The sequence below is a fragment of the Camarhynchus parvulus genome, chromosome 4, assembly GCF_901933205.1.
Source record: "Camarhynchus parvulus chromosome 4, STF_HiC, whole genome shotgun sequence".
In the NCBI taxonomy this organism is placed as follows: Eukaryota; Metazoa; Chordata; class Aves; order Passeriformes; family Thraupidae; genus Camarhynchus; species Camarhynchus parvulus.
The window spans coordinates 33,051,587-33,071,497 of record NC_044574.1 but is presented as its reverse complement, the minus strand read 5'-3'; the positions used below and the strand labels follow the sequence as shown (position 1 = coordinate 33,071,497).

General features: G+C 38.1%; 1 protein-coding gene across 35 annotated transcripts in view; it reads left to right on the top strand.

Annotated features, from left to right (window-relative positions):
• Window positions 1–19,911, top strand: part of TENM3 (teneurin transmembrane protein 3) — a 1,284,378-nt gene that overhangs the window by 1,184,012 nt on the left and 80,455 nt on the right. For all 35 annotated transcript variants that reach the window (XM_030947662.1, XM_030947654.1, XM_030947660.1 and 32 more), the window contains 6 exons: window positions 5,872–5,994; window positions 9,657–9,871; window positions 16,316–16,526; window positions 17,044–17,145; window positions 17,291–17,485; window positions 18,674–18,874. In XM_030947662.1, coding sequence (XP_030803522.1) covers window positions 5,872–5,994; window positions 9,657–9,871; window positions 16,316–16,526; window positions 17,044–17,145; window positions 17,291–17,485; window positions 18,674–18,874 — 1,047 coding nt within the window. The remainder of the gene's footprint in view (window positions 1–5,871; window positions 5,995–9,656; window positions 9,872–16,315; window positions 16,527–17,043; window positions 17,146–17,290; window positions 17,486–18,673; window positions 18,875–19,911) is intronic.

Below are 19,911 nucleotides of genomic sequence, written 5' to 3'. Positions count from 1 at the left end.
CAAGGGAAGGAGGGTCGCCAATATCATTCAGTTCCTCTTGCCAGCTTCCCCTACGGTGCTGAGTTCTTTATGTTCATAGAACACATGGCATAGGCCTTATCTCCAGAGGTTTTGGGGAGATGCTTGCTCTTTAGAGACAGCCAGTGTTTTTTCTTTCTTCTTTCTAGTGTTAATTTTTCATCTGTTGCTATTCTAAGAAAAGCTGGAGGAGCAGTGGAAGTCCATTTCCCAATTTAGGCAATTCTGTTTCTTCTTTTTACTTAAAAGAATCCTCTTACCTGTGAATTCTTGTCCTTCTGAAATGCCCTGTGTGAAAATACCTTTACCATTCTTTCCTGCAAAAAACAAGTTGCCATATTCGGAAAGAAAGTTCTCTAATTGCTGGCACTTCTGACTGGTACTTCAGAGTACTTCTTCCATTACAGTACTACTTTCATTACTGCAGGACTGCTTCTGTGAATAAAGCCTCTGCTGGTATGTGTATGGTTTTGTTTGTGCATTCTTATGATCTGCATTTGTGATTCTTTCACCTGCACAGCTCACAGGGTATTTGCTATGCCCTTTGTGTTTCATGTGAGCATATTTGTTACTTACAGGACTTTAGAAAAAGTTGCAGTTGATCCTGGTGAGTTATGATAGAGACAACCTTGAATTTTGATGAGAACAATATGTACGTTTCTATGGCTTTGACTGTATATTGCTACCCTTTTCTACAAAGAAATAAAAATTCTGATAGGCATAGACCCCAGAATTGTGTGAATTTGCACATCTGATCTAAACTTTGTTTTCTGTTTAAAGCTTCACTGGATACTGGATAATGCTAATACCTGTGAACTAGCTGTCCTATCCTCATAGCATTCAAGTGTATGAGAAGAGGGAAAAAAATTCAGACAAATCCAGTTCTTGCTAAATGGTAGAACAGGTACATTAATTGGTGTTCTGTTGCGATTCTTTTTTGTGCCTCTCATAATTTTGGCAGAAGAGAACTTTGAGATTTTGAGCAAGGCAGCAAATGGAACAGGTATGCAGTTGAATGCAGCGGGTAGTTGTCAGCCCTCACAGTTCTAGTTCTGCTACTTAGTTGCATAAATTATCCATCTTACACCACCAACTAATAAAGGACTGGTTTCTTTTTGGATGCAAGTCTTGGAGAGTGTTTTGAAGTGATAATACAGTGTATTTCTCAAGAACGAGTTCCTTGTAAAGGCAATGCTTAAAGCACCGAATTACTAGCTTGAGAAAGGAGCATGCACAGCAAATGGGAACTTCTTCCTGAAGATTATTGCAAAATGTTTTACACAGTGTAAACTAGTGATGGGTTTTTTTTCAAGTGTTTGCTGTGAAATGTTTTCTTAGTTGCTATTTTAATTATTGAGCGGACATGGAAGGCTTTGTAGAGTGATTACAAACCAAAATAACTAGGCTTCCGTGATGGCAGGATCAACCAAGCTTGAAAAAGCAGGTTTAAGATGGTTCAGAAACTCTTCAGTGAACTGTGTGGTGACAGATGGCAAGATTACCCAATTGTCTACAACAAATTATAGTGTTTTTATGTTAGCATTAATGCTGCTGTTGGTACAAATGCGCTCCTTTAATTTGAGCTCTGAATATTTGAATATGCCAGTCCAGTGACAGGGGGAGGGGGAAGAGGAGGGGAAGAGCCCAACTGTTAATTTGGTTAGTGCTTTTATGTTTGGGATTTGTTCTGGTGAATTTAGTCATATTCACCAGCACACAAACACTGATACTATGTTCATGCCAAGAGCAGCCCAGATCTGAGAGAGTTTTCTCATCTCTGATACCTCTTCTTTCCGCTTCGTTAGAGGGAATGCACTCCTCACCATTTAGACTATCACCCCTCTCTAAAGGCTGGCCATGCTGATAATTTGTCCAGTAGCAGTACAAATGTTGCCTGAAACAACTCCGTCCAAAGGTAAATGCTAGCAGAGCTTCAGCAAATGAAGAACTCTTCATAGCTAGAGATTACTTTGCAGGACAGATGTAGGGACTGAAACAGCAGAATAGATAGAAGATCCTAGAATCCCAGGTTAAAGATAGTAGGTTTTTTCATAAATTTATTTAAGTTTAAATTAATAAATGTAATTAAAATTGAGTTTATTTTTTTTTATTTGAGTTTCCAGAAATGTAGCGATTTAATAATAGGTTGAATAGTTAAACATGGAAAAGACCTTTAAAATCATCAAGTCAAATCATCAACCTAGCACCACCACTCACCATTAAACTACGTGTTGAAGAGCCATATCCACTGTTTTTTTGGGATGGTGATCCTTCCAGAGGTGGTGACTTCACTACTTCCCTGGGCAGTCTGTTCCAGTGTTTTACAATCCTTGCCGTGGAAACATTTTCTCTTAATACCTAATCTAAACCTCCCCTGGCATAATTTGAGGCCATTTCCTCTTGGCCTGTTACTTGTTACATAGGAGAAGAGATTGACAGTCACCTTACTACAACCTGCTTTCCGGTGGTTGTAGGGATTGTGAGAGTCTCCCTGAACCTCATTTCACTGAGCTAAGTAACCCCAACTTCATCAGCTGCTCCTCATAAAACGTGTGCTCCAGACCCTTTACCAGCTTCATTGCCTTTCCCTGGATGTGCCTCAGTACCTCAGTGTCTTTCCTGTAGTGAAAAGAGCTGGACATAGCACCTGATGTGTGGCCTCACCAGTGCCAAATATGCAGGGCAATCCCAGTCTGTTTCTGCTGGGAACGCACACTATTTCTAATACAGGCCAGGATGCCTTTGGCCACCTGGCCACTGCTGGATCATGTTTAGCTGCTGTCAACCAGCACTTCAGGGTCCTTTTCTGCTGGACATTTTTCCAGCTACTCCTCCCCCAGCCTGTAGCACTGCATGGGGTTGTTGAGACAAAATTGCAGGACTCAGCACTTGGCCTTCTTGAACCTCCTCCAATTGGCTTTGTCCCACTCATCCAGCCTATCCAGATCCCTCTACAGACCCTTCTTACTATCCAACAAATCAGACAAACATGAATGATTGCATCATTCTCCCTTTGGAAATTAAGAACTAGTCCGTACCATTTGACTTGAGGGTCCCAGACATCCCGCCAAGGTATCAGTCCCAGGTGCTGCTAAACAGATTCATAATAGCATCAAAAATTTTTATCAGATGCCTCAATTTTCTAATAAAATTGATAAGGATGTAAAGTTTGCAGCCAGCTGTGAGAAGACAAATGTTGGTTGGCACAACAGTGCCTGAGTTTGTCTTCATCTGTCAATTTAACCATGTTCCTAGAGTTCATCATCTCTAAAGAAATTCTGCCTTGTAATTTGATACTTTAGCAATAAGCCTGTTTCTTTCATGTTTGTTGTAAAAAGAGAATTCTCTAAATTCCATGGCACTAACTTAGAGAGACTGTGTGGTTAAATTATTTAGTGTATTAGTACACACTCTGAGTTTTATCATTGGAATTGTCTAGCAACAGTTTTTGTCTCCTTAAAAAATATTCCTACATCCCCAATCTGCGAAACAGCTGCATTTATCTGTCTGTTCATTTTCATTAAACACTGTATATTGAACTTGTTTCTAGTTCATTGTCAAAGCTGAGAGAGGAATAGTATATTTGAGGGATACAGCTAACACTCCCAGTCTTTGACAGTGATCTACAGTGGGACTCACATCAGTACAAACATAAAGAAAAGGTTGTTGTCACTTACACTGTAGTAATTGTGGTTATATTGATGTAGACAATATTGATCCCACAGTCCTTGCCTTTGAAGACTTCAAATTCCAGCTGTTTTGAATTACAAGGGAATGGCTGGAAGGTCATTGGAGCTTCCCCTTCTGATCTCCCAGTGCATGAAGAGGCACAGGGCATGTACATAGCACCAGCAGATGTTAATGACGTTCTAAGCTCCTGTGTTTCTAGAATTACAAAATAAATGTCACTTTCTTTTTTTTTTCTCTAGAAGAACTAATAAAAGGGATAAGAGGACAGCAACGTTAAGAGAGATTATTTAGATCTCTGGACTTGAAAACAAGGAATGTACTGGGTTTAAATCATTAAATATTTAGCTATTTGCAGTCTTTCATTGCTGCCAGTGAAATTAACAAGTATAACAAATTGTAGAGTTTGACCCTAGGGATTTTATTGAAATATATTAAAAAATATATGCTCATCAGGTGATTAATACATAAATAAGAATTTCAGCTGAGGTGGGGTCAAAATAATGATGGTTAATTCTAGTGATGTGCCAGAGATGGTGGTGGTCAGATTTATGGTTTAAGAAGAGTTGAGAGGGGATAAAAGAAAGATGTTTTTAGGGTCAAGGAACATTCTACATTATCAGACTTTGACAGGCAATTTAAAGTCTGGGAAAGAAGTGTAATAGTAGAGGCAGAGACTTGGAACAAAGAGAATATGTCATCCGTGGAGAAGATTTCAGTCTTTGAAGTATTCAGTAACAGGTCTTTAGTTGCATTCTGGTTTTTTGTTTTGTTCAGATTAAGGGAGAGGCTTTAAGGCAAAGACCTGGCAGACAACCTCTTAATTTGGCAGATTTTGTTGCCTGGATAACTAAACTTCCATTTATGCCTGTTTCTCTTAAATAAGGGTTGGCATGGTCAATACCAAGAGATTTAAAGATCAGAAATGAAACCAAATGGGATGAAGAATTTTTTGTCCTTTGCATAGAGAGAATGAAAAAATTAGTAACATTGACTATAGTAGTAATCTTACCTCAGAGAGAGAGAAGTAGCAGAAGCAATAAAGTGCAATGGATTATTTTCCTTATATTTTGCACTAATAGTCAAAATACATGAGTATGGATTTTTTTTTCCCAGTGTATTTTTATTCCCTAGTAGCACAGAAAGACTATTTTAACTGCTTTGCAGATAACTGTTGTCATGGAATGAGCAAAACTACGTTAGCCCAAGCACAAAGTGGAGTAATTACAGTAAAATGCATTGTGGTGGCATTATAGAGACATTGGAAGACATAAAAATAATCCACGGACAGCATGGAATTGCATGAGAGTATCTTAGTATAGCACTAAGATAAGGGGCGGGGGGGGGTTTCCCATATTTTTGTTCTAAAAGTTTAGATGCTGGGTTCATTCCTTAATCCCTGGTGATCAAGCTTCCTTAAATTCCCCCTAACACCATGGAAGGTTGACTCTGTTTCATAATTAACTCAGCTAAACTCTTTAACACAGTATCAACTTTCAAATGAATGTGGTTATGGGCAATTAAGTAATTCAGAAACCTAACTTATGCATTGCCATTATCAGAGCACAGTGCCCCAGTGTCTCTGGCTCTGCTCATGGCCTCATTTTATAGACTAGAGTGAGGAACGGGCACGTAATGGGAGGTTGTGCAGGGTGTTGTTGACAGCATGAAGTGCTCGTGTCTTAGGTTAGCTCTGCAACAGCCACAGCACCCTCCTTCCTCTCCTCCTGTATGTATTTTTGCTTTTCCCTTTCTGGCTAACCAGGACAGATCCATCTGCTGGGAAAATCATTTCTTTTAGTAGGTCATTTAGAAGTTCACTTAAATGATTTGTCTCTTCAGAAGGATCAAAAATGAAAAAAAGAGAAAAAAACCCATAATTACTGCCTATCCCTTTGAACATTGATTTGGGACCAGTAAAAGACTCAAAATGAGACTGGTGAGCTTTCTGTCAACTGCCTTCACTGAAAGCATTGTATCATTAAAGGACAGTGGTAGTAATTGCTTTGTGCCATTGCTGAACTATTAGTCTGCAAATGCTTGTTCATGTAATTTAATTTTTTTAATGTATGAGTTGCTATGCCACTATGAGGCATGGAAAGTCGTTACTTGTGTAATTTGTCATTGTGGTTAAAAGCGCCAATAACCTGTATCCTCTACCACCAGCAATGCATCTGTTTGGCCTCAACTGGCAGTTGCAGCAGACTGAAAATGATACATTTGAGAATGGAAAAGTGAATTCTGATACTGTGCCAACACATCCTGTAACAGTTCCTGCTGGAGACAGTGGTAAGTGAAATGGGCACCATTTTTTCCCCTTCTTTTGGAACATTTCCTTCCTTTGTGTCTTACTTATATCATCAAACTTTAACAGTTTTTCTCCAAGACTCTATATTTAATGCAAGTACAGAGTATTTGTCAGTTACAGTAATTTTAAACAGATAAACAGGAACAAACAGTTTCTCCTACCTAGCATGTGAAGGGGCCTATGGATCCTGAGCAGTAATGCTGATCTTACTAGGAAAGCTAACTGTCAACCGAAATTCCTCACAGGAATTTACATGTGATACTTGATGATGATAGGAAGGCTCTCATCATATCCAGAGAAGCAGAACCTCTATTTACTCTAAAATACCTGATAATATTTTTATTGTTGCTGTGGGGTCCCCAGAGACAGCAGGAGGGCGCTGAGGCTGACTTGGACCATCCTGCCTTAGGGACCTCGTGTTGAACAAATGGCCACAACAAAGCCAGGGCCCCAAGGTGTCAGGACATACTGTTTCATAAGGGGGACCTGATAGCAAGAGTCAGTCTTTGGGACTTTGAGCAAGCTCTCAATAATTCTGGACAAAAGATTACGTGTGTGTGTTCTGTCGTAATCACTTTTTGTGAAGGTTTTGCTCCAGAAGAGGCCCTTCAGGAATAATTTGCATATTTTTGAAGCTTCTCGCCTAACTATGCTTACAAGGCTTAGAAGTCATGATCAAGGAGTTTTGTGTGGCATGATAACCTCACTATGGAATATCGTGAGTTTTTCTCTACAGAGGTTGATGTGTTTTTTGGTTTTTTTTTTTAATTTCTCTCTGAAATTTAATAGGTCAGGTATAATATGTACATTTGTTTTCTGAAAGTCTCTGGCATATAATGTTGAGTCTGAATCATCCAACCAATATATAAAGCAGGAAAAAAACTTTCTTAATTTTGTTGTAAAAGCTTTTAAAATACAAACCACATAAAGGGATTATTTTTATCGACCTTTTTCCATGTTGCCCTTTAAGATTCTCCAAACATTTAAGAGCTTGTGCACTTTTGGGTAACAGAGGCTTCAAAATCAATAGGTTTTGAATAGAAAACTTGATTTAAATGGTTGATGAATGCAGTGTTTGCTTCATTACACAAAAATCCATTTTCCCATTCACAAGGTACATCTGACCTCCTTACCACTGAGAAGGAGGAAGCCTCTGCTGGCAATTGACATCTTGAAAATTTTTCAAGTTACTACAGCTCCAAGTCATAGAAAAGTTATAGCTCAGTTCCCTCTTTTTGTCATTTTTGTAAGCCTGTGAAACTTTTCCAGTAGGACATTTTCTTCTCATTTCCTCTACCTTCCTGCCTTTTTCTTGTACTTAGATAATCATTATCACTTCCTGTTTTCTTCTTACTTGTTTTGAATGAAGAGCAAAAAAGCTACTTTATGGTTATGAATATTGATGCTGCAGTGACAGCTTTTCATCCTGTTGTCTTCCACATTCAATAGCCAATATACTTCATTTTATAAAATATATTGATGTTACTTACTGGGTTTTTTCCCTTCATAATTTTAATTTTTTTTAACAAACTAAAATCTGTTATACACTGCCTCAAAAATAAAAGGAAATAACAAGGAAATCAAATAAATTTTTCCTTCCACCCACTTAAAATGCTGTCCTCTGCAGAATATGGTACGTGGTCATTTATCAGCATACATCAATACTGAACAACAGAGAGACCAGAGAGTACACATTTCAAACCACAAAAGAGGCACCAGTTAGGCAGAAGGGAAAGTGTGATGACTAGATGTGAAATGTGAAGAGTGAGGCCCCTGTGCTATCACACTGGTTACTGAAAACTATAAGGAAGAATCAATGAAGCCTTGATTCAGATATTTTGACAGCTGAACAACTTTCAGTACCGCCCTTCTCTAGTCCCCTGGTAATGTCCTGATCCTCTGATTTGGATTTGAGAAATTTCAATCACCGTAATAGTAAATGTGTATGAACATGACATTCCATGTTTTGGTTTAAAGCTGTATGTTGGAGCTGTTACTGTTTAGAAAATGGAACGGAAATGATGACACTATGAAGATCTTCCTTATGCTCATTGAGATACAACAGGGAACAAAGAATAATTAGCCCCCTAACCTTAGGGTGACAAACAGCTGCTGACAGCTTTGAGAGAGGTGTTTGGGTGCTAAAGGGGCACGTGGCTGCAAAGTAAAACCATCTTTTTTTCAGTGAAGAACATAGGAGTCCATAAGTGTATTATCTGCTGAGTGTTGAACCCCAGAAATAGGCATTCCTGGGAAGTTGGTTAATGTATTTGATAAACAGCACTTACTCAAGCTGTCTAGCTCATCTTTTCAGTAGAACAAGGCAGTTATTTTTCATTTGAAATGTAGAAATAGTTGCAGATCAATATTGCAAACAAGTGTTTATTGTTTAGTGATTACCTGTCATCAGTGTGTGAATTTGTTCAACACAATATGCTTAAATTTGAAGAAAGAAGTAAAAAACAAATGCTTAAATAAACTGATCTAGTGAATACAGATCCATCTTCTAGAATAACACATGAATATTATGAAAGGGTAAGTCCAAATTCAGAAAAACATTAAGCTCATCCTGAAAGTGTTTAAAAACTGGTGTCTTTAAGATCAGATATTTCACTGTCTCTTCTCAACAGCACTCTGATCAGTGTGATAATCCTGTGAGACATTTTCAGTGACTGCAGTGCCATTGTGACACAGCTCTGATGATGATACAAGTTCCCACTCAAGGCCTCTCAGCAGTGCTTCTGAACCTGTTTAATTCAACAGCAGTCTCAGTTCATCTTGGATGCGCAATAAGTGCCGAGGATCAATCTGTGACCTCACCTGGCATTTCAGATTTTAATCTAGTTTTTTTGCAGTCTAAATGTTTGCAAAAAGGTTGTGTCAGTTTCTTCCATCAAATGATGAATAATGTAGAATTTGAACGTAAAAGACAAGACTCAATTGTCAGTTCTTCAGAGCACTTGTATGCAAACAAGTGAGCATCACATGAACATGCTTATCACATTCAGATGGATTTAGTTCAATCTTTATAATAGACTAGCTGATGGAAGGAATATGAATTGGTAAAAACACAGCAAACTCCAAGACTATAATGACAGTTCCATTTTTCTTTGTATTGTTTCACTCAAGCCTCACCTTCATGTGCCAGCTGCTTACATACAGCATTGCTTGCTTATGCAAAACCAAAAGTAGGTAACCAGAGCTGTAGCATTTGTTAGTATTGAATAAATGCTCTGATACTTAATGTAGAAATTATTATATTAATTATCTTGACTACCTGTGTTTATGTATCTATTATTCTTAAAATCTGTATGCTGCATTTTGCTCTTTCTTTTTAATGTGAGACTTTATTCTGAGAAACCCCTGTTAAAATGCTAGTGAAAAAGTATAGTTTAATGTAGATTCTAAACTGCTTCCATAATGTTCCTCCTTAGGGATGCTACAGCATTTTTTGTATGTAGGTATTTGTGGTATCTTTGGCTTTTTATTTCCACATCATTGAATTCCTGGGATCTTCTATTCAAAAAGGTTGTCAGGTAACATTTTTCCTGAGGTAATTCTAAATATTTGAAGATACATATGAAGGATGATTGAAAGCTAGAAAAGAGCACTAATTTTTGATCTCATTATTCTAAACCATCAGGAAAATTAGGAGGATTTGCGCAAGAAAACAACACTATAGATTCTGGAGAACTTGATATAGGCCGAAGAGCGATACAAGAAGTGCCCCCTGGGATTTTTTGGAGATCACAACTGTTCATTGATCAGCCACAATTTCTAAAATTCAATATATCCCTTCAGAAAGATGCATTGATTGGAGTATATGGTCGAAAAGGCTTACCGCCTTCACACACTCAGGTGAGAACTGCTTGCATCAAAAGTAGCGCATTATTGAAAACCGTGATCTTGTATCTTTTGTATCTTTTTTCTTTCTCAGGATCACATTCTTTTCCATTTTGTTGATTTTCATTTTCACTGTTTATACTTTATTGATCTCGTGTGATGACCAGACATGGGTAATACTCTGTGTTGGGATCTAGAATGGGGGTACATGGTATTCTTATTTATGAGCTGTTCTATTGCCTAATCAATGATTCTTCAGATATGGAGTTGTTTCATGCAGAATTTATAGGTACTTTTTTTATTCTTTGGTATATTCACATATCTTTAAAAACCTAAGTAAACTAATATAGAATCTTTTGGCCACACATAAGGTGTGGTTGAGAGTTCCTGCAAACAGCACATTAACCAAATTTCCAGACAAGAAGACAAGCAAATACTACAGTATTTACAGCTTGGTGTCTCGCTAAATAAAAACATAAAAGAAAAAATATATAATATGTATCTACAAAGATACCGTGAACTGGGGTTATAAAAGTGGCAGGCTTCACTAGGCATCTACTGTCTTGAAACTTTGTTATTAAGTGTGCCAGAGGATTTATCCTCTTACACCCCTCAAAAGATTTCTAATGACGCCTTTTATTGCATATGGTCACATTTCCTAGTAACAAAAACCCACTTTTTATCCCATTTTTATAGTGATAGAACAGTTAAAGTATAAAAGAATGAACAGTCTTCTGGATTGGCAGGAGAAACAGAGAATCAGTGCTTCAGATGGTATTTTAGTATTAATTGTATTCATATTATTTTAAAGATTTAAGACCCACCAGGATTAGATTTCTTCCAACACAGTATTTATCCAGCTGCTGGCTCAGATCCATTTTTCCACCTGAATAGGCATTTCAGCTCATTTTCTTCTACCACATTTGGAGAAACATCTTAGTGACTTTTATTTTGAGTGCAGGGGTTTGCCATGGATGCAAATCTAAGTATAGCAACCAAATGGTATGATTGTATCAAAGCTTGACTGATTATGTCTGATACACAGTTGTAGCAGCAAATCCATAGGTGCAAAATTCATACATTTTAATTCAGTCCCATTTTTTAAAAGTTTTATTTTCATGCTACTGCACTATTTAAATTTTTTGCTTGTTTTTTTATTCAGGTATAACTTTTAAAATATGTACAATATAGAAATATATTACTAATGTATTAATAATTATTACACCTACTTAATAGACAAAAACAACAGAGGAAGGTTAGCAAAGCAGGTAAAGTCATGGAATGTTACATTAACTTTATTTTGTAGTTCAGTTTCCATTAAAGTACAAACACTTTACTGAATGCAGAAAGTGCACTCGTGTTTACTTAAAAATTTGATCTTCATAATAATGATTAAATGGATTTTCTTCAGACCTTCACGTATGAACACCCACCCTCAGGCTGACAACAACGACGTGAAATTCTAGCATAAAGAAATTTGATTCAAAAAGTTATCAGCCGTTTGAAATAGGGGTTTGGAATACAAATGCCATCTCAATGATAATAGTAGCAGGAGTTAGGGGAATACATGTGTGGCAAGAATGAATAAAACTGAAGAAGCTGATCTAGACTATGCATTTATATGAGAAGTTATGCAAGTATGACTATTTAAAAAATGATCTTTACTTCATTCCTTAGCTTGTCAAAAGATTGAAATAGGAGTGTCCTTTATCCAAAAACACAGAGACTACTAAATCTGTTTCCTGTCCTCTGTGTTACATAGACTCCGAGTTCTTACAATGTTTAAGTATGATACCAGAAAGTATCATATGTGAGTCCTGCTTGACATTTTGGATATACTGTTCCCAGGATATAGGTCAAGCTCTCTTGTCCTCTTTTTGCCTGGTATATAATTAGAGTATTTTTTACAAGCCATTGACTGACATTTGATACACTGAAAAATTAGGCATGCTTACTTATCAGTGCCCTACTGAACTTATAAGGCTTCTAAAGCTTCCCAATGGTACAGGTTTATCAGAATGTTTATATGGCCTTGAACCCAATGATATCCAGTTTAAGTGTCTGAGATAAAGTATGTATATTATCTCCTGAAAATGCAGTTTCAGTAAGCAGTTTGGGTTTTATTTGCGACCATGCTCCTTCATGTGGGGGAAAAAAATGGAGTAAAATACGTCTTGTCAGTTGAGGCCTTTCTCCAGCAAAGTCCTAACCCAGGACTTTGATGAAGACACAACTCATCCTGGTAAAATACATATTTAACTGGAGTAGCTTATGTAAGCAAAATAAAGTATTTTGGCAAAAAGACATCTAATGAAATAGAACACTGAGGGGATTACAAGCATTAGTCCATTTCTTGCTTTCTTATTTCCCCTAGCTCTTATGGCTTGTACCGACCAAAGTTCCTAAGTGCAAGCTGGGCATAGGTAACAGGGACAGACAAACAGCTGATGTTCGCCTTCACTGCATCCTTCCATTCCACTTCCATCCTTCACTTCCATCCTGCACATTAGACAAGGCAGCTCACTCATGTGGCTCCAAGTGTCGCAGGAACATGGCAGACAAACACATGAATGTCCATGCTGAGTTTGGTCAAGGCCCATCTAGCATTCTGTCTGTGATGGGGGCCGTGAGCAGACACAGACAGATCAGTAAAGCAGCATGATAGTATTGTAGTTATTCTTCCCACAATATGCTTTTGGCCTCCAGAGATTTAGGGCTGAAGGACTTTGCTGAGTCAAAGATGCTGTCTTTGATTTGTCTACAAATCTTTGATAGATTCTTTTTTCCTGTGAATTTGCATAGTCACCTTTGAATCTATGGAAGCTTTTAGCATGTGACATTTGCAGCAAGGCTTAACTACACATCTCACACTGTACTCCTCAGTGTGTTTTGAGACAGTAGCTTTTGTTTGACACACTGTTGAAAGTGTTTTGGAAGAGGCAGAGCAGAATTTCTCATTAATTTCTTCTTCATGCCACCCTTGATTAAGGGATCTCTGGTGTTATCATTGAGTTGTATTTTTTCCAGGCTGTTTTGGCATTCTTTTTATGAAAGCTTTTTCAGTCCTTTGTTTATCCTTTTCTGAAAGTTATCCTGTTTTAATGTAGCTTTTTCAAGGTGTGGAGACCAGAACAGCCCAGAACATAAGAAGCATTTAACTGTGATGGTTTCATTCAATGCCTTAATGACGTCTGCTTTTTTCTTTTTTTCTGTTTTAATTATTGAGCTCTTATTACCATAATCTGTCTACCATAGCTCAAGAGCACATCCTATAATGACAAAAGTTGGCTCAGAGCCCATCTTTGGATGTGTAAAGCTAGGGCTGTTTCATGAGGACTTTGAAAAGTAGGATCTCACTCACATATATCACTTCATGTCTGTGCCTCTTGAATGCTATCTGCCCTTATCTTCTAGTGGCAGAATGACAAGTGCTAATAACAAAATTTTATGCAAATGAGCAACTGCTGCTTGTTTCTCAAACGTCAGTATTTGAATTTTCAGATCTTACGTTAAATAATAGAGAACTTATTACTTCCTGCACTCTGCCAGCTTTTGTAAAGTTGCCTTGTCACCTGTCCTCCTCCAAAGTCTTTGCTCGTATGCCTGTGATACCCTACATGTATAACCACACTGCACAATTTTCTTTAGCTCCATCCTTACAACTTTGGTGTTTCTACCAATGTCAGTCTTCTCTCCACTGTCACCTTTGACTGTAATGCAAAACTTGACTTTTACATTTGCCACCTTGTTCTCCACTTCTCTTCTGTACCCTTTGCCTGTTTATCCACCTCTTTTTTGTACCTAGTTAAAATCTTATAGTGAGTAAGAAGACACTGTAGTCAATATCTGTCCCTAACTGTACAACCTCTGGTGCCAGTTATCCTTCTATTGCAGAGGACATAACAAAAGTATGATAGAAATAATCTTGAAAGAGATTTCAAGAAGTCTTCACACCCTTGGCTTGTAATAGGATGAATTGTGTATAAACTATTTCTATAAATCGCTGAAAATTCAATTAATTAAACAGTAACAGAATGCAGAAAATTTAACTCTTGTTCTGTCCCATAATCCAAAATAATAGAGATATAGCATGTAGGAAATGGTTTGATGCATCGTATTCAGGACAGAATTTTTGGTTGTTTTGCTTTTTTCTCTTTAGGTGTCAAAATTAGTCTCAAGCACAGCTACTATTTGTGTGTCACAGACTGATCTGAGATGCATAGCTCTCTTTCTGGGGAATCATAAATAAATCAACCAGAAATAATTGACGGTGGCTGTCCATTCAAAACCCAATCAATGCAAGCCTGAAAGTCTTTGTGACACTTTCTAAAAATGTCAGTTCCATTGCAGCCAGAGAATCAATATGTTTATTTAAAGAGACTTTTAGGAATAAAAAAGAGACTTTGGTTTAAAGCAAAACTGTGGTAAGGCAAATCATCACATTTAGACTCAATGTAAACGAAATAAATTTATCCTCATAGAAGGAAAATAAAATTGGTATGGTTTTGCTTACAAAGATAATTGTTTGCAGCCTTTAAAAGGGTTAGTTAAGATCTTTTTTTTTTTTTTTTTTTTTTTTGGGTGACAAAGTGAACAGAGATTTCCCTTGTGTATGGCTTTTTTAGTGTAGTCTAAAATGGTGTTCTGACAACAGCATATGTCCTTATTACATTACAAATACAAAATTGCGAATTGTACTGTGCTTGTCTGCCATTAGTGGCCAATAAATTGGTGTAGCCACTTGTTCCAGTATCAAAAATACAGTTTTAATCTGAAATTGTCCTTCTACAAAAGTGGTCTCTTGCCATATACAAATCACAAAGTCACAACTAATGTCTATGAGTGACCTGTTAAAACTCAGAGCTCCCTGGGCCTTCCTTTTTTAAAAATACTAAAACCACTGGAGAGGCAGGAGTGAAAAAAGCGCCAAAATTGTTTCTCTCTCTCTCACAAAATAAGATAAATATTTAATACTCTGAAAATGAGAGTGCTGAGTGGTTTTGAATAATTGCTCTCCCAAAGTGATGGCATTGGTTTCCATGCAGTGCAGCGCATACAGAGCTGCTGCAGCACAGCTCCTGCTCATCCTGATCGCACTGTGTTCTGTCCTGCTCCTCCAGACATCGCTGGAAAAGTGTCTCGGGTGTTGATAGAGTTGTATTAACCATGCATTTCCTTCACATCCTGGCTGGTGGGAAGATAATTCTGAATACTGGGGAGGAGCAATCTTACAAGTGAATTTTGGCCTGCAATTTCAAAAAGAGAGCATAAGTACTTAAACCCTTGTTCCAGGATAAAAGCTATCATGTTTTCTTTTGTCTGAGGAGCAGTTTCTGAAGGTCACAAGTCAGGGTCGAAAATCACTGATCCTCTGGTCCTAGGAACTGGTCTTATCCCAGCTCAGGTGAATCAGTGGCTCACATGCTGGCCTTTACTCTAAAAGGCCCTGGATGTAATTTCATTTGAGAGAGATCTTCAACATGTGGAAAGATCGAAGGTTTATGTGCTACAGTTAACTTCATATGATAAACGTGTGTCACAGTAGAGCTGTAACTTTGAACAGTCTTAGCAGTAAAAGTAGAGACCCTCTGCCACAAGCAAGAGTGCTCTTCAATTTTCCTACCTGTTTTATTTTGCTCTATATGTATTGATCTTTACATGTTCAACATGCAGAAGACAACTTTCAAGCCCTGAGAACAGACTCCAGATAGTGTAAAACCAATGTAGGACCTGGAGCAGTTTTAGCCCTCCAGGTGCCTTAGACCTAGTTAAGGTGCATAAACATGCATAACATGCATAAAAACTTGTGTTGTGAGTTTACTTGTTTTATCAGCTCAGATGCTGCTGCATTTTTCCAAGCCCCATGTTAGTTGTTAAAATTCAGTATGTGCTGTCCATTGACTTGAGGTACCATGGGGCTTGGTCAGTTTGTCATTTTTGGTAGTTGCAATGTTTTTTGCTTTCCTTCTCCTGTTTTGACCTTCTGTGATGAGAAATAAAGCTCTTGCTCTCCTTCCTCAAAAATTCCAGACTATACAAAAGGGGGATTGAGCAGTTAATCCTTCATCTGGAATTAAATTAAGAAAATTAGATTATTGGTATTGGATAGTATTATTATTATTATTAGCCCATATGTATGTAACACGGTTTGAAAGTTAGCTCTCACCTGTATTTATGGTGCTAGTCATGACTGCAGACTCATTTCAACTGCTATTTTCTTCCCCCAGTGTATGAAATGGGTTCATTGGCCACTTTCTACTGAAAAGGTCTTCCTGATAAGCATGAGAACTAGTTGGTAATTTTATGTGAATGCTTAGCAAGGAGCAAAGAAAGAAGGGTTGGTTTCAGCTCCTGCTTCCCTGCTCCAAAAGGAAACTTGGTCTAAATACAAGTATGTTGTCAGGGTGGTGCCATGGTCATGCCATGCCCTGTCAAGCTCTGTTCTGTGCTTCGTTGCAGTATGACTTTGTGGAGCTCTTGGATGGCAGCCGGCTCATTGCGAGGGAGCAACGCAACCTGCTGGAGTCGGAGCGAGCAGGACGGCAGGCGAGATCCGTCAGCCTCCACGAGGCAGGTTTTATCCAGTATTTGGATTCTGGCATCTGGCACCTGGCCTTTTATAATGATGGGAAAAATGCAGAGCAGGTGTCTTTTAATACCATAATTATAGGTAAGCATAATCTTTAAAGCTCTTACCAAACGCTAGCTTGGGGTCAGGCTTTTAGGAATTCATAGATAGGTTTTCATAGTTAAATGATCTGACTATTTTTTTTGCAGGTTTTCCATTTATGTGTTTCTTTTGCTACTCAGAATAAAACACAGAGTATATATTTTAATTTCTTGATCTAAGGCATAAGGGTTTTAATTTCTTAGTCGAAGGCCTAAGTACTTCTAGTGAAACAGTGCTTGAAAGGAGGATGCTGTTTTGAAGTATTTATGAAATGGCACAGGACTAGATTTTAAGTATGGAGCGCATGTAGTTTTACACTTATAATTTTAGCCTTTTTTTTGGAGTATAAGATAGTGGTGGCATCAGCAGTAGGAAATCACAGCTGTTCGTGCTCTTCAAACAAAACAAATGTAAACACTTCTCAGAGTGAGAACAAGCTGTCGGTTAGTAGTGGCTCAAATGATAGCTACTTCATGCAGTGGGCACCTGTGAATTATCCTTCTCTTTTTCCTTCTAGAGTCTGTGGTGGAATGCCCCCGAAATTGCCATGGTAACGGTGAATGTGTTTCTGGATCCTGCCATTGTTTTCCCGGGTTTCTGGGCCCTGATTGTTCAAGAGGTAAATCAGCCCAACGCTTTTCTCAAGTCACTTTAAGTGAGCATGAAAGAGAAATACATCAGAAAAGCAACATCTCAGATGTTCTTCTTTATAAAGCTTTGGTGAAATCTTTATTCTGATAGTTCTGCTGTGTTCTGTTCCACAGCAGCCTGCCCGGTGCTGTGCAGTGGCAATGGGCAGTACTCCAAAGGACGCTGCCTGTGCTACAGTGGCTGGAAGGGCACTGAGTGTGATGTGCCTACGAGTCAGTGCATCGATCCCCAGTGCGGGGGACGGGGCATTTGCATCATGGGCTCTTGTGCCTGCAACTCTGGGTACAAAGGAGAAAACTGTGAAGAAGGTAAATGAGTAAATATTTTTGCCAGCACCAGCTGTTGTTGGTCAGGTTAACAGCTGGCACATCTGGCTCTATAAATTTTACTCTAGATTTAGGTCTTATGCACTAACTGTTTCTTCAAAAATAGTTTTACAATACTACAAATCAAGTTTGGAATCACTAGCATCGCTGAATTCTACAGAATTATTGTACTCTATTTATTCTCAAGTAAGCAGTGGGAAAATTCAACGTAACATGCATGTAATGTTTTTACTTGCCAGTATATTTGGGTTTCATCTGGCTGAAATCAGCTAAGAAGAAAGCTTATGAAACACATATGTAGGAGTTCTTATTGAATTTTTCAAGTATAGAGTAGTCATTAATTTATTGCATTTGTTAGTAGTCTTTTCCACTGACCAGATTGTGGAATGTGCTGATTCAAATGCATCAGGGGGAAAAATGATACATTATTCTTGTATTCCAGAGATATGCATAATAATATTCATTCTGGTGTGCTGCAAAATGCAGTTCATTTTACATTCTGTTTTTTTAGGGACTAAAAACTGCTATTTTCTTCCCCAATCAAATTGATTTTATTGATCACCACATACAAAGTAATGCAATTAAGTCTCTGGAATTAAATTTTCAGACCATTGACCCTACAAGTGTAACATTTTATTGAGTCAAATTGCTGAATTAAATCTCATCATCTAAAGCACAAGTGAATTAAGACAGATAGACAGTATGCAACTCATTCATTTCTGAAACAATCTGGGGGTCCTGTATAGCTGTCAAAACTATGTGGTAGTGGATTGGGTCAGTAGTACCAGGGAATAGTGCTGCAGAGAATCCAACACTTACTCCATTATGATTAGGCAGAATCAAGATCACTTACCCAAGTCCCAAAGCCGGTCTTGCTGTAAGTCAGAAAAATGATCAAACCTTGAAAGATGCTCCATTGATTCAGTAACCTGTAATTGTCTTGATGTCATTTATGTGCGTGCGCAAAACTTACAGAATCAGAAGGTGGAGTGAAAGGGAAATGTTCTTGCAAGGAAAATTGCAGCTATGTAAGAAGTGAGGACAAAGAGTGATTAACCTTGTAGCCAGAGAAGGGAGGCTGGCACAAAGAGATCTTAGTCCACTCTGTATTTCTTCATTCATTGCCATGAACATGAAGGTGAACTTCTGCTCTTTCTCCTCTCCCTGCAGCGGATTGCTTGGACCCAGCCTGCTCCAGCCACGGTGTGTGCATCCACGGCGAGTGCCACTGCAACCCGGGCTGGGGGGGCAGCAACTGTGAAATCCTGAAAACAATGTGCTCTGACCAGTGCTCTGGGCATGGCACCTACCTTCAGGAGAGTGGGAGCTGCACCTGCGACCCCAACTGGACAGGTCCAGATTGCTCCAATGGTAAGAGTTAAGAGCACTGGCATTTTATAAAGTGTTGATGTCTTGAATAGCAGCATTTTAATGACATTACTGTGTTAGGACCTGACCTGCTGAGCTGATTGATCTCTTGGAGCTGACTTCAGCATGAACTGTAAATTGATTCAAAGGTTCAAAATAATTGATGTGTTTGAAGGATTTGAAAATCAATGTATTTGTTTGTATCTTTTAACTGCCTTCATCTGGCAGCTTCAGGTATTTCACACACAAGCTCAGAATGTTCTTTGCATGAGATGGATATTTCCTAATAAATTTACTTAGAAACTTGAACCTACACTAGTGAAACCAGGGACATTCACATTTTAAGAATCTGTCCAGCTAATTTGAGGTAATTTTCATGAAAAACAGAGAGCATTCAAGTTTGAAGGCAAAGGGAATACAAGAATGAGTCTTAAACAGCTTTCAAGGCAGAGTGCAGGCTGCCAGGGTGGAAGGAGTTCATAGGAGTGAAGAAGCAGAGGAATTTCATGAAATATGGAACTGAGCTTATTAAAACAAAAGTCTGAGCTTAGAAACAAAAGGAGAAAACTAGAGGTACTAGCGCAGAGAGCAGAATCTAAATATTTATAAAGTATGACAGCAGCTTTTTGACAAATAGGAGTTTTTAGAATCTTGTTTGGTAGCCACATATCAAAAAAGAAATCATGTCTAACTGTGAGACATGTATTTGTCTAAACCAGTTCATCTAAGAACTGAGACATTTTGTTAATGAAAACTGAACACATGGGCTAACTGGGTTTATGCCAGCTTATGAATAAATATAACTTTTTCATGAGGAACCATCTTTTTGAAGCAAATGTACTTCCTGACCAGGATCTGTGTTACTTCATAATGGTTTATGCATACGGAGTGATTGAGTTCCAAACATGCAAGAAAAAAGTGACAAAGAGAAGAAAATGTTGTCTTCTGTGAATTTTGTTTAGAGGAAAAAATCCTTTTCTGTTTCTAGCACTAAAAATGGCTATTTGTGTTAGACCCTGTCTAGTTCTCAGGCAAAACAT